This window comes from Hipposideros armiger, unplaced genomic scaffold (assembly GCF_001890085.2).
Source record: "Hipposideros armiger isolate ML-2016 unplaced genomic scaffold, ASM189008v1 scaffold_222, whole genome shotgun sequence".
Lineage (NCBI taxonomy): Eukaryota > Metazoa > Chordata > Mammalia > Chiroptera > Hipposideridae > Hipposideros > Hipposideros armiger.
Window position 1 is genome coordinate 2419036 of NW_017731572.1, and position 20477 is coordinate 2439512.

Genomic DNA, 20477 nt, shown 5'->3' on the forward strand with positions numbered 1-20477 from the left:
ATTAACACATTAGGATGTTTAAAGAAATACACACCCTGATGAGACCATAACTGACTCTATATTATATTTAGCAGCTAAGTTGATAAATCATAAGCTTCCAGAATCTTCCAAGTCACAAAAGTAAGACCCTTTCTTGAATAAAATGTTGTGTGTGTTCTCAGGTACCTCCCTTGGACACCCTCCTGCTGGAGAAGAAACAGTAAAATTTGTCATATATGTGAGCTGTCCCTGGACTAACATTTCTCTATTTCCCTGTTCTTTAGCATGACTAATGGCCATGGTCAAAAGCAGAAAAACAGCAAAACAAAAACCCTACGAAACACTAAATTTGGTCAGTCTAGGAGAGTCAGACAAACTCAGACTCTCTTCCCAGGTAAATGTACTAAAGACACCAAAATCTCAAGAGGCAAATCCAAGTTCAATCACAGCCAGATCCAAATACAGTAGTGAGGAAGGAGATACACAAATGGATGTTTTCTAACTGGAAAAGTCCAGCTTGATCTTGATCCGTCTTTCCCTTGCTTAGGCAACCAGCATTGATGGCTAACTTGGCTGAGGAAAGATTAAAGAAAAGGGAGAAAAAGCCTTCTGTTGATTTGCTTTAAATAAATCTTCTAATATTATTTGTTATAGAAGGAATACACTTTAGTGTAAATAAAATTTAAATTACAGATAAACAAAAAGGAGAGAAGATGAGATCACAGGCTTATTAATCAGAAATTATCATCTCCTTCCAGACTCTTCTCTCTGCATACATGAATCCTTTTTTTCTTTTTTTAAATTTTAAGCAAAAAGGAAATCATATTGTTCTGTAGTCTTTTTTTGCTAGAAAATATATTGTGAAGATATTTCCATTTCAAGAACGATTCTTCTAAAACACCATTTTAACAGCTACATAATTTTCTATGGATGAATGTGATATAATTTATTTTGTAAATCTCTAGCTGAGGGTATCTATGTTGTTTTACATGTTTGATTATATAAATGATGCTGTAATGAAAATATTCACAGTTAAACATTTGAGCATATCTTTATTGGGAGAAATTTTTTAAATTGGAATTTCTGGGTCATAGAGTATACATTTTTAAAGGCGCTGATAATGTACCACCTAGCTATCTATCCTCGCCAGAAATTTTTTTTAATTTAAAAGTATATACCTTTTTACACTCCCATCAGCAATGTATGAAAGAGCCACAAATTCACCTCCTGAACAGCCTTACAGAGTATTTTTTTATGTAAAACAATTGCTAATTAACTTAAATGAGTTGTGGGGAAGGAGGCGGAAGGATGAGGCCATAGCATTATTTCCCTGCTTGAATTTAGAAATGAAACTATCCCTGAGAATTTCTCATTAAATGAATTTTATGAAGACTTCCTGCCAAAAAAACACATCACATTCCATGATAATCCACGCGGGGAAAGCGTCTATGAGCAAAATTCATCATAATAGTCTACACAAAGCCTTGTAATATAAACACTTGGAGAAAGAATATGGAGTTTAAGACAGAGAACTAAGAGGAGGGCCATGTATAGAGCATATAAAATATACTATAAACAGAGGGTCATCAGAACTATAGACACAAGCTGTGGGATAGACAGAGCGAAGAGGTTCTGAAAACAGACTGGGTGGCAGAGGGGGAGGAGACATGCTAACAGGCACATTATTGATTATTAAAATCCCAGAGCAGAAGGGCCAAGGTGTGACTTTGTCAGCATCATAAGCCAGCCTGAGCCACTGCAGATTCTGCTGTTTTAACATATAAATATTTGTATGTTAACTGCTTCCAAGGAACGCTAGGGAAGAAAGAACACAGTTTCTCAAACACCCTAAGGAGATGCAGTGGCTCCACTGCTTACGAGCTACATGATCGCTAGTGATCATTTAACTCCTGGAAATCTTAATTTCCCCATCTGTAAAATGGATTTAGTAATAATCCTTTTTTCGGAGGCTGATTGTGGGGTTTAAGCAAGGTGATTTTATGCTACAATGTTAAGTGCTGCAGCAGTCCTTGGTACCCAATAGGCTATCAAAACATGGGTGTGGATAGAAGGTGAACGATACTAGACAATTAGCTGACTATATTCAGTTGTAATATAAGATAAAGAATTGAAGCAAGGGTGAGAGTGCTGTGTCAAGTTCCCCAACAAACCAAATCCCGCCACTAACCAATTAAGTCCTGAGGTAGGAGGCAGGCCAGGGTCCCCCGCCCCTCAGAAATGTTCTGTTCACTCACCCAGAGGCTGCCACCACAGCAAGAATTCCATGAAACCATTGACAGGGCTCACATCTACAATCTGCTGTGAGGACTTGAAGGCAGCCTCTGAGAGAATTTGAATGCAGAAAATTCAGTAGGGGTTTTCTGCCTATTCGGTCCTGGGCTAGCACCAAAGAAAGCCCAATAAGGTGAATACTTATGAGATCTGGCACCCCAGTCCTCCCTCTCTGGGGGCAGGGGCAATTTGGAATTCCGAGGCTGCAACGAGGGACTAACTCTGCCCATGGACCAAAGGAAGAAGAGAACATCTTCAAGGCCCTTTCTCTACTCGGGTGAGTGGAGCTGGAGTTCCTTCACATCACAGCCCAGTGTAAAAATGGAAACTTGAAAAGGGATGGAGCAAAGGTCCCATCTCCTTTGATAAGTACAAGACTGGCCCAACTAAAGAGCATGGTTACACACATTAGAATACGTCCTTAAAGCCCTTAAACCTTATGCCATGGAGCTACATTTACTGATATAGAAAACTAGTCAACCTCCCCAGACTCAGTTTTCTCATCTGTAAAGTGGGATTAACAGGAGAGCTCCCTTCACAGGGTTGCTGAGAGCGTGAAATGAGATCATGTAAGGGAGGCACCTGGCACCAGACTTCGTGCATGATAAGAGTTCAATAAAAATGTTAGCCTGTGTTATTAGTGTATTTTGTTAAGAAGAAGTAGATTGCAAGATAATATTTATAATAAAAGCATATGTTTGTTTGTTTTTTAAAACTATATGTAAATAAATGGCAGAAAAATGTCTGGACGTTGAAGCCACAGAATGTGAATGGGAGTGATTATTGAGTAGTGGCAGTGCAGTGAGTTGTAGCTTGTATTTATGCTTCTTTGGATTTTATAAGTTTACTTTTTAAAACAACTAGCATCCTATATTTTTATAATGAGAAGAAAAAAGAAAAAAGGAAGAAGGAAAGAAAAGAAAAAACAAACGAACTATCCATTCAACCTAAACACTCAAACATGAGAGAATGATAGAAGCAGACAGGAGGATATATGCAACAACTTTAAATGCTATTTACAGAGTTTACGATGACATGGGAAAATGCTTAGAATATGATGTAAAGGGGAAATCAGGATACAAAATGTTTTATGCATCGTCATTTTAGCTGTGTAAAAAAAAAAGCAGAGAAAATGAATTTAAGGAAAATATGCCAAAATATTAACAGTGATTACCCCTGAACGCTAGGATTATGGTTGACCGTTATTGTCTTAATACTGGTTTATATTTTCTAAATTGCCTACAAGAGGCTTAAATTGCTTCTATAATCAGTAAGCATGTACAATTAATAATAATAACAACAATAACAACAAAAACTGTTCTTACTTGTTTGATGGAAACCAGAAGCAGCAGAGTGAGGAGGGGCCTCACAGGGGACCGCAGAGAGCACTTCCTGCAGGAGAAGAGAGGACCAGCGCCCCTGGCAGCAGGGATTCGGGTGGGCAGCACATGGACTCGGGGCAACGGCCCCACGTTCCTTCTCCCAGGCCCTGCTCTGCTGGGTTCCGACCTCATCTTTCTCGCTGTACTTTCACAAGTGTGGGCACATTTGCTTAACAGTCCAAGATGTACCACAGGCAGCCTCCTTTTGCATTCCTCTTTGTACAATGAGGAAATGTTTGCACAAATCCTCTCCACACCGCGCCAAGAGCGTCTGGACCAGTCTAGACCAATCTACTGAATCTCCAAAGTTTCTCATCCACAGTAGCTCAGCCCCCACCCTACTCCCCCCCTCAAAGGCAGGGAGATTTTTCCCAGACCTCCCCCAAGTCAGCTGTGTTCTCTGGGACATCCTCTGCAGAGGCCAAAGAGAAAAAGCAAGGCAGTCAGTAGGTTCCACCCATGAGGCCCAGCTCAAGACACAAGACCTGGGTGCAACAGGCTTGGTTTCGAGCCCTGAGGAACAGCTGGCCCGAGACGATGGGCCTTGAGCCAGTTCTGAGGTGGGTGTCTTCATGAGGGGGTACATTTCTTACTAAGCCCTTAAGATTGTCCAGGCCAGGCTGAGCCCAGCCGCCAAGGTTGTCCAGGCCTCCTCTGGGCCCTGTTTATGCTAAGACTTCAAGAGACACAGTTGCCCAGCCCAGGAGAGAGCAGTTCCTAACCCAGGGTCTGAAGCAAAAACCGTCAGCGACTTGGATTCTGTCTACATGATAGCAAAACAAACAACGTGCTGAAAAGTCAAACATGCACTGTTCTTCATTGCCCACTTGTTCTGAAAGTGTCGTTCAGCCCACCTGGCAGATCCTTTTATGGAATTTATGATCCACCGTTTACTAACCATCCCGTTTATGCTTTCTCACCACAATTCACATTTACAAAAGCTTCTCACCCTGTGTTCTATTTCATTCATCCTCACAATAACCCTGTGGCGGTGTGATTACGTCTCCACTTGACAGTTGAGAAATGGAGACTCAGAGAGGTTAGGTTTCTTGCCCAAGGCCACACAGCAAGTACATGGCAGAGTCAGGATACTATCCCAGGTCTTCTGACCAGAGTCACCTGACCAGAGCTACTTGGTAAGGTGCCATATCTTGCCCTAACTCTCTAGAAGAGTCCCTTTCTTTCTAGTAGTCTCATCACTGTGCCTCTGAAAGGCCCTTCTGATCCCACCTCTCCCTGTCCAGCTCCCTGCCAAGCTTTCCCAGCCCCCTGAACTGGAGGCCCAGGTGGGACGTGTCCTGATTGGATGAAATACAGGTCAGCAAGAGATAAAAAGAACATGTTCTCATTTTTTTTTTCCCTTTCAAGTTGCACTATAGGAGCTCACCTTGGTTAGCTTATCTAACTGAGTGGATTCTGAATGGTTGGGAGAAAACAGGTGAGCATCCCTTAATAGAAATCCTTGGAAATCTTAAAAACCCCATGTGGCAACATTTTAAACCTTAGCAGTAAATGCTCATAATGTACAAAGACCCCCCCCAAAAATCAACTCTTATAATGATGTGACCTCTGCAGTCAAGGTGGTTGTCTCTTTGGGACAGCAAAGAGCAGGATAAAGTGGCATAGAGGGAGAACAGTGCCCACGTGACAGACTCCGATTCTTTTGATATGGCTATAAAGCTATTCTGTAACAGCACATTTAAGCTACCTTCTAAATTGCATGCTGGCAAAGAAAATGCCTGCTCGGTACGAATATTCTATCTAATCTCTTTCAACTTTTTCTCAAGAGGCATCCTTTTTCTGAAAGGACAGGGGTTGGGGCCGCACACGACTTCCAGGTCTGTTGGACGGATGCCATCTAGTGATAAAACATGGTAACTCCTCTTCCCACAAGACGACACAGGGCTCCAAGCAAACGCTCACTGATCATGGGCTCCTGACAGCACTTACAGTGTCTCGGCCTTCGCCAGCAGGAAAGTGCAGACGGAGTGGCATTAACCCAAATAGCACTGCCGTTTTCTCCTACCTGCCCAGGCTGGCAGATTGTTGGTTATATCTGGGGTTTTCAAGAGGCGTCTCACATGTAATCAAGAACTCGTGTGTTTCAGATGCCAGGTGGAGTCTTCTGCTACTCTCCTGCTCTCACTGTTTCATCAGTGTCCTCCGACCAGAAAGCAACTTAAGTCTCCTCCACGTCACCTCTCCTGCAGTGCCCCCTTGACAATGGCATGAGTGATGTGTCAAGGGCTCTGCCTGCCAGCTTTGGAAGCCCCAGGGTAACACTGAATTCTGTACTCACATGGGTTGCAAACACCCTCCCCTGTTCTGCACAGCGCCTAGGCCCTGAAGCAGGCTGTCTGTACCTCAAGTCTCTCAGAGCCCCCACAATAGGAAGTTGTCCTCAGCAGTCCCTCTCTGTAGGGCTGGGCAGGGAACAGGCTGTGCAGGCCTTAAGGTTCCCCGAATCCAATGCGGAGGACCAGGCTCAAGACCAAAGGCCAGACACCCACCCAAACCGCCCCTGGTCTTCCATCAGAAACCAGCACCCTCCACGACAGCCAAAGGTGGAAACAAGCCAAGTGTCCATCAGATGAACCGATAAACAAAATGTAGTCTATCCACATGATGGGGTATTATTCAGCCTTCAAAAGGAAAGAAATTCTGACACGTGTAAACATGGATAAAGCTTGAGGACATCATGCTAAGTGAAATAAGCCTGTCACAAAGAGGTAAATTCCACTTATACCTACAGGGATCAAATTCATAGATATAGAACGTAGAGCGGTGGTTTCCAGGGACTGCGGCGGGGAGGGGCAATGGGGTGTTGAATGGGGACAGTTTCAGTTTTGCAAGATGAAGAGTTCTAGGGATGGGTTGCACAATGTGAATGCACTTAACTGTGCACTTAAAAATGGGTAAGATGGTAAATTGTATGTTATGCTTATTTCACCACAGTTAAAAAAAAAAGGAAAAGAAAGAAAACCAGCGCCCTCCTAAACATCTACATCCTTGGGAGGACTGTGATGGGAGCATGTCCCAGCTCTGTGCTTTCTCATGTGGCCTTCTCAGGCCTCAGGCATTCACATGGACGTCACAGGCTGGAGTGCTCCGATTCCCCCGGGGGGTGTGACAGAAGACTGTGAGGATGCCAGATGGCAGGGCTGAGGAGGGTGGGTGCTGTGAGGAGGAAGGGGCGGAGGGGCCCACTGCTCATCCCGATGCTGCACACCTCATGCAGCCATGGACAGGGCCCGGTGGCAGTGGGTGACGACCGTCCCCGCCATCTGCCTCACCCTCGCCTTTTCCCTCACCGCCGTGAGCAGTAGCCACTGGTAAGAGGGGACACGGAGGGTGGCAAAGCCACTGTGCCAGGACCCCCCGGGGGACCTGCCCTGCATTCACTTCTGCAGGGACAGCAGGAGGGACAACGGGAGCCAGGCTGTCCGGTACATTTGGGAGATGGGGGACGACAAGCTCATCCAGTGCAGGTTCCATGTGGGGCTCTGGCAGTCCTGCCTGGAGAGCCTCAGCAGCACAGGTGAGTGCGGCCCACAGGTTCTGGGGGTGACAGGTGCAGGATGGTGGCCAGAAGCTCTGGAGCCAGGCTGCCTGGGTTTGAACCCCAGCTCTGCCACTGTCTGCCTATATGTATCCTTGAGTAAGTCCCTTCACCTCTCTGAGCCTCTGTTTTCTCATCTATAAAATAGGAACAATTGCCGTTCTCATCTTTCGAGTTGCTATAAAGAGGAAATGACCGGATTCACATAGAGCACTGGCAACAATGCCTGATACAGCATCAGAATCTATGAAACCTTAGCTTTTACCACTTGCGAGGGTCACCCAGTCCCTGAAGAATAAAAAGTGGCCCCAACTCTAAACTGCATCCCTGCACTTTTAAGGGGTCTTAGAATGGAAGGTTCTCTTAGATAACAGGCTTTTAACATCGTCGATGGGAAGGAAACCCCTATACGGAGCAAAGCAACTCTCAGGAGTAAACTCCTTAACAAGTTTGACCTTTATCTCAGGCAATCCTTGAAATAACCTAGCAAAGTACATTTTATTTCCTCAGCTCGCAAATGAGGAAGCTGAGGCTCAGAGAGTTTCAAGTCACATTGCCAGCAAGCCCATTTCTTTCCCCACCATATTACTCAGCCTTGATTTATTAATATCTTCTGAACTTCTGTGGCTTTGATAGGTTGGTGGTGAAGGAAATGGTGAAGGAAGAGGAGAGAGAAAAGGGAAGGAAAGGGTGAGTATTTGGAGCACATATTTCAGAAAAGAGTGTTTTTACCTCATAAAGAACTGAAGAGGGAAGAATTGGACTCCTCAGTGTTAGGCAGCCTGGCTGCAAACCCAAGGCCCTGCTTGGGGCCAGAAAGTTCTTCCCTTCCTGCTGGAGAAGCACACCCTAAAGGTGGAAAGGCAAGGACCCCTCTTCATCCCCATCTCTCTCTTGACCTCAGGTTTATTACATCAAATTCTTGTATGACTTTTAAATTTTCCTGGAGTTCTTAAATGCCTTTTCTTTTCTCATACTCATAGCATTAGTTGTTTATTCCTGAAGTCTAAGTAAAAGGCAACAAGGAGTAACTTTCTGAGGTGCTGTGTACGCCTCCTCATCCCTATCCCAGTGGTCATTGCAGAGGGGCAGTGCCAAGCCTTACCCTCTCATATGCCCAGGTCAGTGCCCATGAACTTGGCATTAAGTGCGGTGCAGACACTGCAGACCCTAAGGCTACTTGAGGGTCTTTCCACATCCTTCTCCTCTGAGGAGTGAACTTTCTGCCTATAAGTTTACTCTTTCTACCCTCATGGACAGACACAGGAGGCTCATGCATCCTGGAGGGTCCCCAAGGCAGTCTCCGATTTTTGGTTTGGAAAATATGGTCACTATACCCACAGGTAAATTGCTTGGGAATTTCAACTCCCTTTCCAAGCCCCACCTGAAGAATGCCTACTTTTATTTTCACAGCTACATATAAGCCTCATACCAGTTACCAAATGTTGGTGTGCATTGCATTCATCCAGGGTGTTCTTAAAATTCCAGATGCCCAGCCCTGGAGATTCTGATTCAGCAGGTCTAAAATGAGGTCTAAAAAAATCTGCATTTATTAAAAAGAGAGTTTTAGTCATGGTGATATTTGCACATAGATAAGATATTGAATCATTTTGAAAGGCTTATAAGGAAAACTAACAGAGTCTCTTGCTCCTTCCTGCCCTATAGTGTAGTCCCACCCTTGATGGGAAACCACTTTTAGCTTATTTGTTTCTTCTAGTATTTGCCTCTATGTTTCCAAAAAATATGCTGACATTGCTGTCTTTATGTTAGACATTGTCTATTGACTTCCTGTTATAATAGATAAGGATAAATCTCTCACACCACCACATCCGACACCTGCTGTGCCATCCTCTCAATATAGTTATATTGCTGTTTTATTTAAATCAATAAACAACAATTTCTTTAGACTACGTAAATATTGTTCATCACAGAATCGAGGAGGTGCTATCATTATCTTAAATTTCTTGCACAGCTGTTTGTTTTTCCTGGAATTTCTAATTGCATTTTCTTTCTCCATCCTCATAGCATTGTTTTTCATTCCCCTCAGCTCTCTTTTCTACCTGGTGTTATCTGTATTTATGATGAGCTCCCTCACACCCCAAGATACGGCACAGCCTCCTGGAAAGCGGGGACTCAGAGCAGAGTAGAATGAATTCACTACAAACCATTTCCATGTCAGCCACAGGACTAGGAGAATGAGGGGATACAAAGGCAAGTGAGCCACAATGATGAGAACTGAGATAAAACTAAAACAAGGAAAAATATGAAAAATATGTCTTATAACAAAGACTCATATGTGATGTGGGGATGGAAAGGAGGGAAAGGTTATTTACTGCTCTGGGCATGGGGAAGGCTCCCTAAAGGAGGTGGCCACTGTGCAGGCCTCAAAGCCGGACTGTGATTCTAATATTGGGTCATCGAGAAAGTCATGACATATTTTTCTATGTTTTTCAATGCAAAAATGCATCATGACTTTCCCGACAACCCAACAGATACAGATTGGGTGTGAGGATATTCCAGGAAGACAGAATGGGATGAGCAAAGGTCTGAGGCAGGACAGCCCAGGTGTTTGCATCGGAACACAAAGCAGGGGAGACCAGGAAGCCTCATTACAGAAGAACTTAACTCACGTAGCTCTTCAGGGTCAACCAAAGCAGCTTCTCCCCCGCTGTAACATAAGGTCATGGTCACGCCAGGACAAGAACCTGAATGGGTCAATATTCCCTAGAATGAAAACGCCTAATTGGAGAAAAATTAGAAGCCTAATTGGAGAAAATTAAAATTGTTACTATTTGTAATGTCAGGGAGGCGAGGCCAGAATAGAACCTGAGCTTGAGGACAAGAGTTAGAAAAATCGGTGGATGGGAACTGTTTCCCCAATGACAAGGGGACTAGGAGAAGGGACTGTGCATGGCCTGGGCTTGAGGAAAGGGTAGGACTGGAAACCTCATCTCTTAAGCACCAGTAAAGGTACGAAATTCAGGGGAGGACCAGAAGCAGCTGCAAACTATCTACCTGTAAGTGGTGTACGCCTCATATATTTACACAAACACTATGCAATTAGATAATAAATTGTCCCTGGACTTTCTGATAAAAAACTGTTACTCAAGTGGAAGGAGCGGGGGCTTTCTCAACCTGAAACAGGGCAGAAAGCACTGTTAAGGGGCTGTGTAAGGATCTTTCAGGCATCTCCCTCTAGAGACAGGAGTCCCCTTGGTGCTTTTGTCAGCCCATGGAGTGTTTACTGCACACACACTGCCTTCTTGTGGATCACACCGCTGAAAGGTTTTTCATATATTTTCAGGAACACATGCTGAAGGTTAAGAAGGGTTAATGTTCTCAGTGATTCGTGGACAAAGCCAAGTAGAAATAAAAATTGTATTTTTGACTGCTTTATGATTTATGTGTATCTTCCATACTTGATGTCAAGACAGAAAGAGGCTTTAATAAGTACCTTGCTGGGTTTTCTCAAAGATTATTCCACAGAGATACCTATTGAGATATTCCTTATAAAATTAAATGAACAGAGTTTTCATACTCAAACAACTTTGGAAAATCCCACCTACTACATTTTCTTCTTGGAAAGTCATACCAGCTTATTAAAATCTCTGACAAGCCCCACAATAAAGAAACCTGTTTAATATTACACATCCCAGCATTTCCCAAAATTAGTTGACCATAGAAAAAACGTGTCTCTGTGGAATAAGGATTACTATTCTGTGAGATGACTGTTCAGTGGAATGCTCTTTGGAAAGGGCTCGTCTAGAACAACAGACTCATTTTACAGATGGCAAAACTGAGTTCTAGAGGTACAAGTGCCCCTAATGAAGACTGTGCCGCTCAATACTGGCAGAGATAAACAGAGGACTCAAACATTTTAACTCTTAGCCCAGACTTCCCCTGTTACCCCACAATACCCAAAACTTAACTGAAGAGCAATTAATGGTCTTATACTTGTATTCATCCATCTAAAATAAAAAATCTCTGCTCACACTTTTATATATTTCCTAATGTAATAAGGTCATCCAAGTAAACCAGGGTCTCTAAATAGTGTCATCACTTTGTTAAGAAGGAGGAAAGGACATCCCCAAAACACCTTTCTTCCCCCGAGAGAAATATTATCACCTTCAAGTGCTACAAGATGCCCCTAAAGCAAAAAGTTTAGAATTAAATTTTTACTACATAATAACTAAAATAATAGCAAACAAATAAGGGAATAAAACAAAAGGCATACATCAGGGGTTGCAAATAAATGCCTACAGGAGGTGGTAACAAAAGTGAATGAAGGAAGGCCAGCCCGTGATGCCGATGACCTTGAAATCTCATCCTCATCTGAAGGGAGCAGCCTCTTCCTTGCTCAGCTCAGCTTTATGGTCACGTGGGCTTGTGAGCTCCATGTTGTCAGATCCTCTGATTTTTCAAGGGAAGTAAGATACTGGGATTTCCATGTGAAATCTTCCAATATCTTAAAAACATTGCATAAGCCCAAGAAAGCCTGTCTGCAATAGAATGTAGCCTGGGGCCCCTGGCTGGAAATCATTCCTCACAAACATCTGTTATTTTGTCTAGCTTATCTCAAGTGCCTGGGAAATTTGGAGGTAAATGGGAAGGCATCCAGACAGTGCTTTGGAAGGGGGGTCAGAGTGGGTGAGAGGAGCTAAGGAGACCAGCAAGCAAGGACTCCAGGCTGGGGAGGACACTCCTGGGTTCCCAGGAGAGGGTCCTCTTGGTATCCGATGGTCCCCTGAGGCCTCACTGGATACTTTTCCTCTGAATTGACTCCATCACCCAAACCTAAAAGTTGACCGTCCCGGGGGCCTTTATCTGGAGAGCTATTTCAGGATAGCTTCTGCACAAATCACCTTGTACAGCTCTGCACTTCCTAATTCCTAACAGGCCTTTAAAGGGAGGCAGCACCTTTGGGTTCCACCCTCTGAAGTGAAGATTGGAAATGAAAATTCCTGTTCAGGCGGCACTTAGACAAAATCTCTTTCCTTAGGTAAATGACTTAGTCAATAAAATGTGTTGATTTCTGATTCTATGCTGGTCTGTTAACCTCAAAAAGTTCAAGGACAGAGGGGCCTGGGCACCCCATAAGGGGGAGGGGGAAGAAACAGAGAGGGGATGCCAGAGGCAATCACCGGGGACTTGGACACCATTTCCCAGCTGGCTGGCTGTACCCCTTGGCTGGCCAAGCACCATCGAGCAATGTGGCACCCGCCACTCTGGCTTCATGGGATTTATAAAGGTTTTCCCTTTTAATCCTGCTGGCCTCATTCAAAAGGAACACCACTTCTGAGGATTGATATTAATCAAGGGATCACTATGCTCTGACTCTTTCCACCCAGGCTAACCTCACCCTCCTAAGCCATCGTGAATTCTCTTCATCTCCTTGGTGAGCCAGCACTATCCCTGTGTCCTGCCCCTGGCTCTGGACCTGGCCTTCGCCTCATTCCTGTGAGAAAAGGCGGACTCTTCAGGAGACAAGATAGACCCTTAGCCATCCATGCGCGAGGTAGAAAGACAGCAGGAGGGGAAGCAGAAAAAGGTACCGGGTCTTAGGTGGGAAAACCCAGGTTCACGTCCTGACCCTACCAACCTGTTTCAGCCTGGCCTCCACATGTGCAAAACAGGGATGCTTGTATTTGCCTCTATCAGTAATTAGACACACAGACAAGTGGGAGGCAGTTCACAAAATACTTTCACGTTGGAGGACTTTTATCATAACCACTTTGAAGATGAAGCAAGCGAGGCTCAGAGAGGTCAGGAAGCTTCCTATGATTACTGACTGTGGCAGAACCAGGCATAAGAGACAGGCCCTTTGGACCTGAATGCCACGTTCTCTCCCTGATGTCCATCTGCTATTCCCACTGCTGGTCTGACGCAGGGGGCGTAGTGAGGATCTGATGACAGGACGTGGAAAAAGGGCCTTGTCTGCCTCCCAGTACTTTGTGAGAGGGCAAGGGTAGTGCTGAGATTTCCCCAATACTTCCCCAATGCTGTGGGGACCTCCCTGATAGAACCAGTGGACCAGGATGAATTTTTGTTACTGTGACCATAATACCACCGCTGCTGCTCAAACCAGAGAATCATCCAGGGAAAATGTCCAATTGCGTCAATCCCAACCTGACTTGCATAAAAAGCTGTGAGGTCCCTGTGGCTGGATTAGCAGTTGGGTCCCTGACTTTGTGGCTCTCAGCCCCAGGTGGTACACTTACCTCCTTCAGGCCACTTGTGGACAGTTATGTTTCAGACGAGTTCCTGCTGCACAAGCCAGTCGGAAAGTATCCCAGCAGAGCAGCCCAACCAAATTGTTGCATCATAAACCCAGATGTTTTTCCTCTTCTTCCCACAGCCCAGCAGAAGGGCAGTGCAGGCGCGCCGGAAACCTCAGGGCCCCTGGAGTGTTAGGAGGAGGAGCCAGCAAATCTTAAGGTGTACGGCCTCTAGGCACGGACCACATGAAGTATGCACCTGTTCACACATATTGTCCTTCCCATGAGAGCCTGACGAGGTAGAAGGTGACTGCTCTGCGTTGGGAGGTCAGGTGGATGGAGGGGGAACATAAAAAGAAGAGGAATTTAGACTTGAGGCTGGAGGAACTAGGGAGCCATTGTAAGTTCCTGAATAGAAAAGTTACCTGGAGTTTTCTCTCCTATAAAAGAAAAACATTTTCTGAAGTCTAAAGATTCTCCCCAAAGTTATTTCTGTCCCTGAAAACTTCCAGAAAAGATAGGTGATCTCAGGGCACTTACAGTCTAGAAATAAATAATGATTCATGCTAACCATATGCAAAAAAAGCCCAATGAGATCATTTTATTCTAATAAGGTGTAAGTGCATATTAGCTGTGAGAGATGCTTTCTTATCTATTTATCTCATTTGATTTTCAAAGGAAGGTTAATGTGGGGACTATGGAACCAGTTATAGAGATAGGAAAGCCATTCCACTGAAGAGCTGATGACCTATGCCCTCTTGCTTTTGCATCTTGCTCTGTTTTAGCTGCTACCAGTCCAGGCTGGGAGCAGCTCCCTGTGTTCTCGGGCATCTTTGCATCCCTGGCACTTATCCAATGCTTGCCGGATTGCATTAAATCAATGATGTGGCAGGATAGCATTGAGCTGGGCCTCTGCCGACCTGAGTTCTAATGCTGAAACTCTACCTGTATTGTCTTGTACCAATCAATCTTTCTCAGAGGTCCCTCAGCCCACTCCTCGAAACCATGCAGGGAAGAACCAGGCGATTTCGCAGGCTCCTCCCACTCTGTGGTTTGTGATTCAATTTGGGGCTGAAGTATTAATGGAGAGAGAGTGGGGACCCATTTGGAACAGGACCTCAGAAGGGTAATTTGCTATGGTCTCAATCCTCCATCTGTCACTCACCCCCCAAACCAGAATTTAGCTACATCCATACACAAGTAGCTATTTATGGACTTAGTTTTTCAAAGGAACTATTTATCTAAGGCAGCAACACAAGCTCTTCCAGCCAATGTGTGCAACATGACAGATAATCCAGGCAACACACGCCACACACACACACACACACACACACACACACACACACACACACACACCGCCCAGGAACACTAAGTCTGGTGGTGGCTTCTGTCCAGTACCTGGTGCACACACAATAACCTCTCCCTTTCCTTTCATGCTCCAGAAAGTGATGGAATGCAAGCAGCTGGGTCACTTAGCGACAGAGACAGTTCTGAATCTGCTCTAATTTATTTACAAAAATCATTACAAACGTTATTACTTTCCCTTTAACCAGAAACAAATTATTGGGGACTCGTATCATAATGGATGGTGTTTGGGAAGCAAAAAACCACAGGTCTAAACCTAGCAGTATCAGTCCAGATGGGCTAGTTCTGCTGCAATAACAAACAACCCTTAAACCCCAGTGGTTTAAACCAAGAAATTTATTTCTAACTCATTCTATGTGTACTTTTCAGGTTGGCAAGGGGTGTTTCCTCACTGCAGCCATTCAGAGACTTAGGCTGATGGAAAGTCTATATGGATACGTGGTTCTGTGACCACAGAGGCAGGGGAATGAGAATCAGATGAACAATGCCTTGGCTCTGAAAGCTTAAGACCAGCAGTGACCCACTTCACTTCCATTCCTAATTCATTGGCCAAAGAGAAGTCACATGGCCAAGCCTGGATTTACTAGGGAGTGACCCTATTAAACTCTTACAGGGAGGGGCACCACATGTCTGTGTACTATACAACAGTCTGCCACACACCCCAATCCTTGTTCAAAATGACCTGGGATACACTGAAGGGGCTAGGAACACAGTTGGCCCCTAATCGTCAAGGTTAACCCTACTTAATGCATACATTCTCTTTATTTTCTAGGTGAAGAGGGTAGGAGTTTCCAGAGTATGATACCAGCTGAAGAACAAGGTGAGTACCTTATTCATGTTGTGTCTTACAGCTCTCATCACAATCCAGGCAGTTTTTATTGTTTTTGTTGGGGTGAGGGAAACGATGAGAGAGTTATTTACGGTTTTTCCATGAACTTGAGTCCAAAAGCTAGAACCACTGGCTCTCTTCACGTGCCCTGTAGTTGGTGGTGCTGGAAAATGTTAAACAAACAATTTTGCAGTAGGGAGGGGAAGCCCTGATCAGTAGTGTTTGCCAATTTCCATGGTGTAAATACTCCCACCATGGCTAATTTCAAGCTATCAACATGAGGTGAATGCAGAGTTGGGAAGAGATGAGGTCTGGCACTCCACTGCCTATAGCACTTTTTCTTCTCTAAGACACTCATCCAATTTGTACTTATTTTCTTAGTATATGGATCACTTCTGTTTCATTCATAGCTGTATCTCTAGTATTAATTTTGCCTTACAGGAGGCCTTTTACAAATATTAGTTTTCCTTCTTGTCCCCTTTATCTGTTCCCCTCCGCACACAACGCAGTTCCTTCAAGCTTCAGGTGGCATCCCACTAGAGGATAAGTAACTGGTTCACACAGGAACAAGTGAGGTTTTGACATCTCTAACCAGGGCTCTTAAAACTCTAAGGCTCCCTTGTGTAGATCTAGCTTCTTCTTTAAAAAGACAATGTTTTGTGGTGGAATCAAAACAACACATTAATGTTTGAACTGGGGAATGGAGACCCTAGCATCTCTCATGAACTCACGTCAGAGTTTTGCTTTAGTTCCTTTTTTCCCTTTTTCTTCCCAGCTAAAGACAGTCTTTATAAACTCATCTTTCAAGCCCTAGAAACCCTTTCATTGCCAGCTTTCCAAAATTCAAGAGGTATCTGTGGTTTTTCACCCTGTGGTGTTTGTTGTTTATTTTTTTGTTTGTTTTAAAAGTGAACTAAATAAAAAGATTGAATACCCTAATACTTCTGAATTCTAAATGTGCAGCATCTCTGCCATCCCTACATTTTGCAGGTGTGCTGTGGCTGTCTGTTGGGGCTGAGGTCCTGAATATCCTTCTGATGTTGACAAGTGCCATCCTCCTGGGCTCCGAAATGAGTTACTGCAGCTCTGGGGTCCACTGGCTCAAGGTGGATACCTCTGTAGCCATCCTCATGGTTCTTGCAGGCGCTTCCCAATAGCTCATCAGCATCATTAGAACAGCCACGTTCCCCACAGAAACTGGCAGAGCTTCAGGCTGGCTCTTTCCCGTCAGTGGCCAGTTCAGCAAGATGGCTGCTCCACTGGAGAAGTCACTGAGTTAATCCCATTGGAAGAAACAATGATGCTTTGGGTGGGTGATGAAAAGAAAAGGAATCGGCATAGATGGTGAGTAAAATGTATCAGTATGTCTTTATCACAACCCTAGGAAGGGAGTACACTGACTCTGAGAACAGAAAGTGCATAATTTAACACAGTGATTAGGCATGAGTCTGTGCAGAAATGCTGCCTGGGTTCAGACCTTGTTACTTAATGGCTGTGTGACCCTGGGCAAGTTGTCTAACTTTGCTAAGCTAGATATCTCAAAACTATATGGTGATGACTAAATAAGAATGCACCTAGTATGTAGCAAGTAATAAATGGTAGCTTGATTAAAAATTATTATCCAATTTTGGTGTAAATATCCCATAAGAAAAAAGAGCTCATTTTTTGGGCCTTACTTCTGTGCTATCCTTGCAACTTTTAAAGCAACTTAATTTGGTCTCTTAAGTGAGCCTTTTACCAAGAAAAGGACCTTGAACAATGACTTCCTTCATTTCTTTGGTTGGATATACAAGGCTCTGTTGCTAGGCATCAGTCCAGTTGATAGATCATTTCTGTGCTTGATAAGTATAATGAAGTCTTTTCCAAGTCTTATCATCAGTGAATAGGATGACAAAATCCACTCTCTGAATATTCATAGGAAAGAGCCAGGCTGTGGACTCTTGGAGGCTCTTCCTCCACGTCCTGGCATCCCTCAAGGTCCCTGAAGGTCATGAGGAGGCCTCCTTCTGGATGTCTTTTTAGTTTCAACTGTGTGAATGAGATGCCAGGTGGAATGTTTAAAGATTTATAAGTGTAGGTGCATTGTAAAGACTTGAACCATTCCCATTAATGTATAAATAATTGCTCCAACCAATTAAAACTAATTTCTATTTGGGCCATTAAAGCCAATTTTCAGTTGGTCACTGCCCATGGGAGGAATGACATGGCAAAGGGACACACACCACTGCATAGATTCATGAGTATAATAAGAAATTAGTGTATATGCGAAACATGAAGACTGCTTGGAAGGGGTCAAGGAGGATGCTGGTGGGCTCCCTATATTCAACTCATGCCAGGTAGAGAAACTGCGTTCTTAACTCAAAGCTCACAAAGCTTTCCTTGTACAGGGCTCCTAGGCATGGTGGCTCACATGATGTACACAACCATTTTTCAAATCACCGTGAACCTTGGGTCGGAAGACTAGAGGCCTCAGACGTGGGGCTCTGGCTAGTCATACTGGTGAGCCATTTCCCAGAATGCTCAAGCTCTGATGGACAGTGAGGATACACACAGGGTGTGTAGGACCACTGATCTTGGTCATAGCTCTGGCACCTGCTACTCTTACGACTGCGGATTACTCTCTTAAACTCTCTGTAGCCCAATTTTCTTATCTGTATAGTGATGATACCTGTCTCAAATGTTTTCATAGGCATTTAAAGAAGTTATGTTTCTAAAATGTTTGGCATAGAGAAAAGTCTTCAAGAAATGGAGATATTGTTATTACATTCATAAAAACAGCTTAGGGAGAAATGTCCTGAGCTATAACTCCTAATAAATACTTCCATGGGGGAGACCCAGCTCCCGTTTCTAATGGAAAGACAAGACCATGACATTGCAGTTCTGTCTCTGACAGAAAGACTCAACCATGTCATAAAAGACCACACGGGTTCTCTTTGATGCGGACCTCCAAACTACAGCTGCATCTTCAAAATATGTATACATATGCTTACATTTTTATCCTGTATAACAACCTGTGTTAGCTTCCTCTTTATAAAATAAATAACAAGAGTCAGGACTCCCTCCCTCATGTTACTATTCCAGGGTTTAGTCAACATGTCTGTGTTACTGTTACCCATAAGCTTCTTTTTTTTTTCTTTTAATTATTTTTTATTATGAAATACACATTTTTTAGAATGTTTCAGCTATATAACACAGTGCAATAGTTATACTTTTTAACCCTCAAAGTGACAAACCCCTCCCCCAATCCGCCACCCCACTTCCCCCCAATATCATACATATCTATTACAAATCCCTTGACTCCACTCCCACACCATACTCCACCTCCCATGACTATATAAATAAATAAATAAATAAATAAATAAATAAATATATTCACTTATAGTTGATATACAATATTATACAACATCAGCTTCAGGTGTACAGTGCAGTTACCCATAAGCTTCTTGATTGTCAATTCATATTTAAGGATTGGAAGCCCTGGAGAGTGGTTGGAATTTAGGTACTCGTGGACTTTTTTTTGTAGTTGATTGGGTATGGAGCCATCTATTTTACCTGGGAATTCCACCCCATAAAAACTTACACAAATGTGTGTAGAGGTTTTTTCTCAACGACCACCTTGCTGGGTTCTGTGAAAACTAAAAAGTGTAGACCGTTATCTCGAAGGCAATAGGCTTCCAGAGTGTAGGGATATAAAAATGCCAATGCCCATTGCTAGTGTCCTGGCTAGAGCCAACAATAATAATAACAAAAAGTAACACTTACATGTAGTAGATGTTATGCTGAGTACTTTTCAAGCACTAATTCATTGAATTCCTCACAACCACCCTGTGGGCAGTGTTATTATTATTCCAGTTTTGCAAAATGAGGAAACTGACACAGAGAAGTGAAGTCCCCAGCTCAAGGTTGCACAGTTCATAAGAGATGGGTGAAAACCTCAGGTGCAAATTCAGCACAACGACTCCAGAATTTGCACTCTTCACCATCGGGCCACACCACATTGGCTGGGCTCTGAAACTTATGATCTAAAATCCAGGCCCAAATTGTGTAGAACTGGGAGCTGTTTTTTCACCAGACTGACCCCAGCAGGAAGCCTGGGAACATAGCCCCACTGCTCTTTCCTAACTGTGCCTTTTATTGGCAGCCTCGCCTGGGGTTCTTTTGCCCTCTGCACGGCTGTGTCGGTCATAGCCATGAGCAGATACACGGCAGCCCGCCTGGAATTCACAGAGAAGCAGAGGATACAAGAGGTCAGTCAACACTCTCAACACAACTTCCTGGAACCCAAGGCTTCTGAAAGTGTTTGGGAAACAGAAGCAGCTCCCAGCCCTGAGGGGCATGCCCTCATGAGTTTACCTGAGTACCTGCCACCAGGTGCCTCAGTCAAGGTGTCCGTGTGCTAGCCAGTGATCGTGGCTGCGGGATCTGCACAGGCAGACAAGCCAGGCACTTATGTCGACCAATGAACATCTCTGGGGTAGGCTTCAGAATGCTGTGGTCCAGGTAAACCTTCCATCCACCATCTCATCTTTCACTGAAAACCTCTGATTCTTGTTAAAATGCCAATATCTTTAAGTGGGAAAATGATTACAGAGCATACCAACCATTGACACTCTAGTATAAATTAACATCTCAAGCTTCCCTGACAGTGAATTTAATAAGGATAACAAAGAAAGAGGAAGCAGGTAAGCACTAAGAGTAAGAGAAATTGAAGAAAGGAAAAAACAAATCTTTAACTACAAAGAATGTAAAATGTCTTGCCCATATATATATATCTCGTCATAAGACGTGGAGTATAGTGTGGGAGTAGAGTCAAGGGAATTGTAATAGATATGTATGATATTGGGGGGGAAGTGGGG

The 20477-nt window shown here is 43.9% G+C and overlaps 2 protein-coding genes across 2 annotated transcripts in view; one reads left to right on the plus strand and one right to left on the minus strand.

Moving 5' to 3' along the window:
• GLP2R (glucagon like peptide 2 receptor) overlaps window positions 1–3785 on the minus strand; it is a 102027-nt gene extending 98242 nt beyond the window's left edge. Inside the window, 1 exon segment of the mRNA XM_019654420.1 lies at window positions 3597–3785. Coding sequence (XP_019509965.1) covers window positions 3597–3785 — 189 coding nt within the window.
• A 3108-nt stretch (window positions 3786–6893) lies between these two features.
• GSG1L2 (GSG1 like 2) lies at window positions 6894–20021 on the plus strand. The gene is given in 5 exon segments (XM_019654411.1): window positions 6894–7191; window positions 15565–15612; window positions 16612–16764; window positions 18009–18120; window positions 19763–20021. Coding segments are annotated over 5 exon segments (870 nt in total).
• The last annotated feature ends 456 nt before the right edge of the window (window positions 20022–20477 follow it).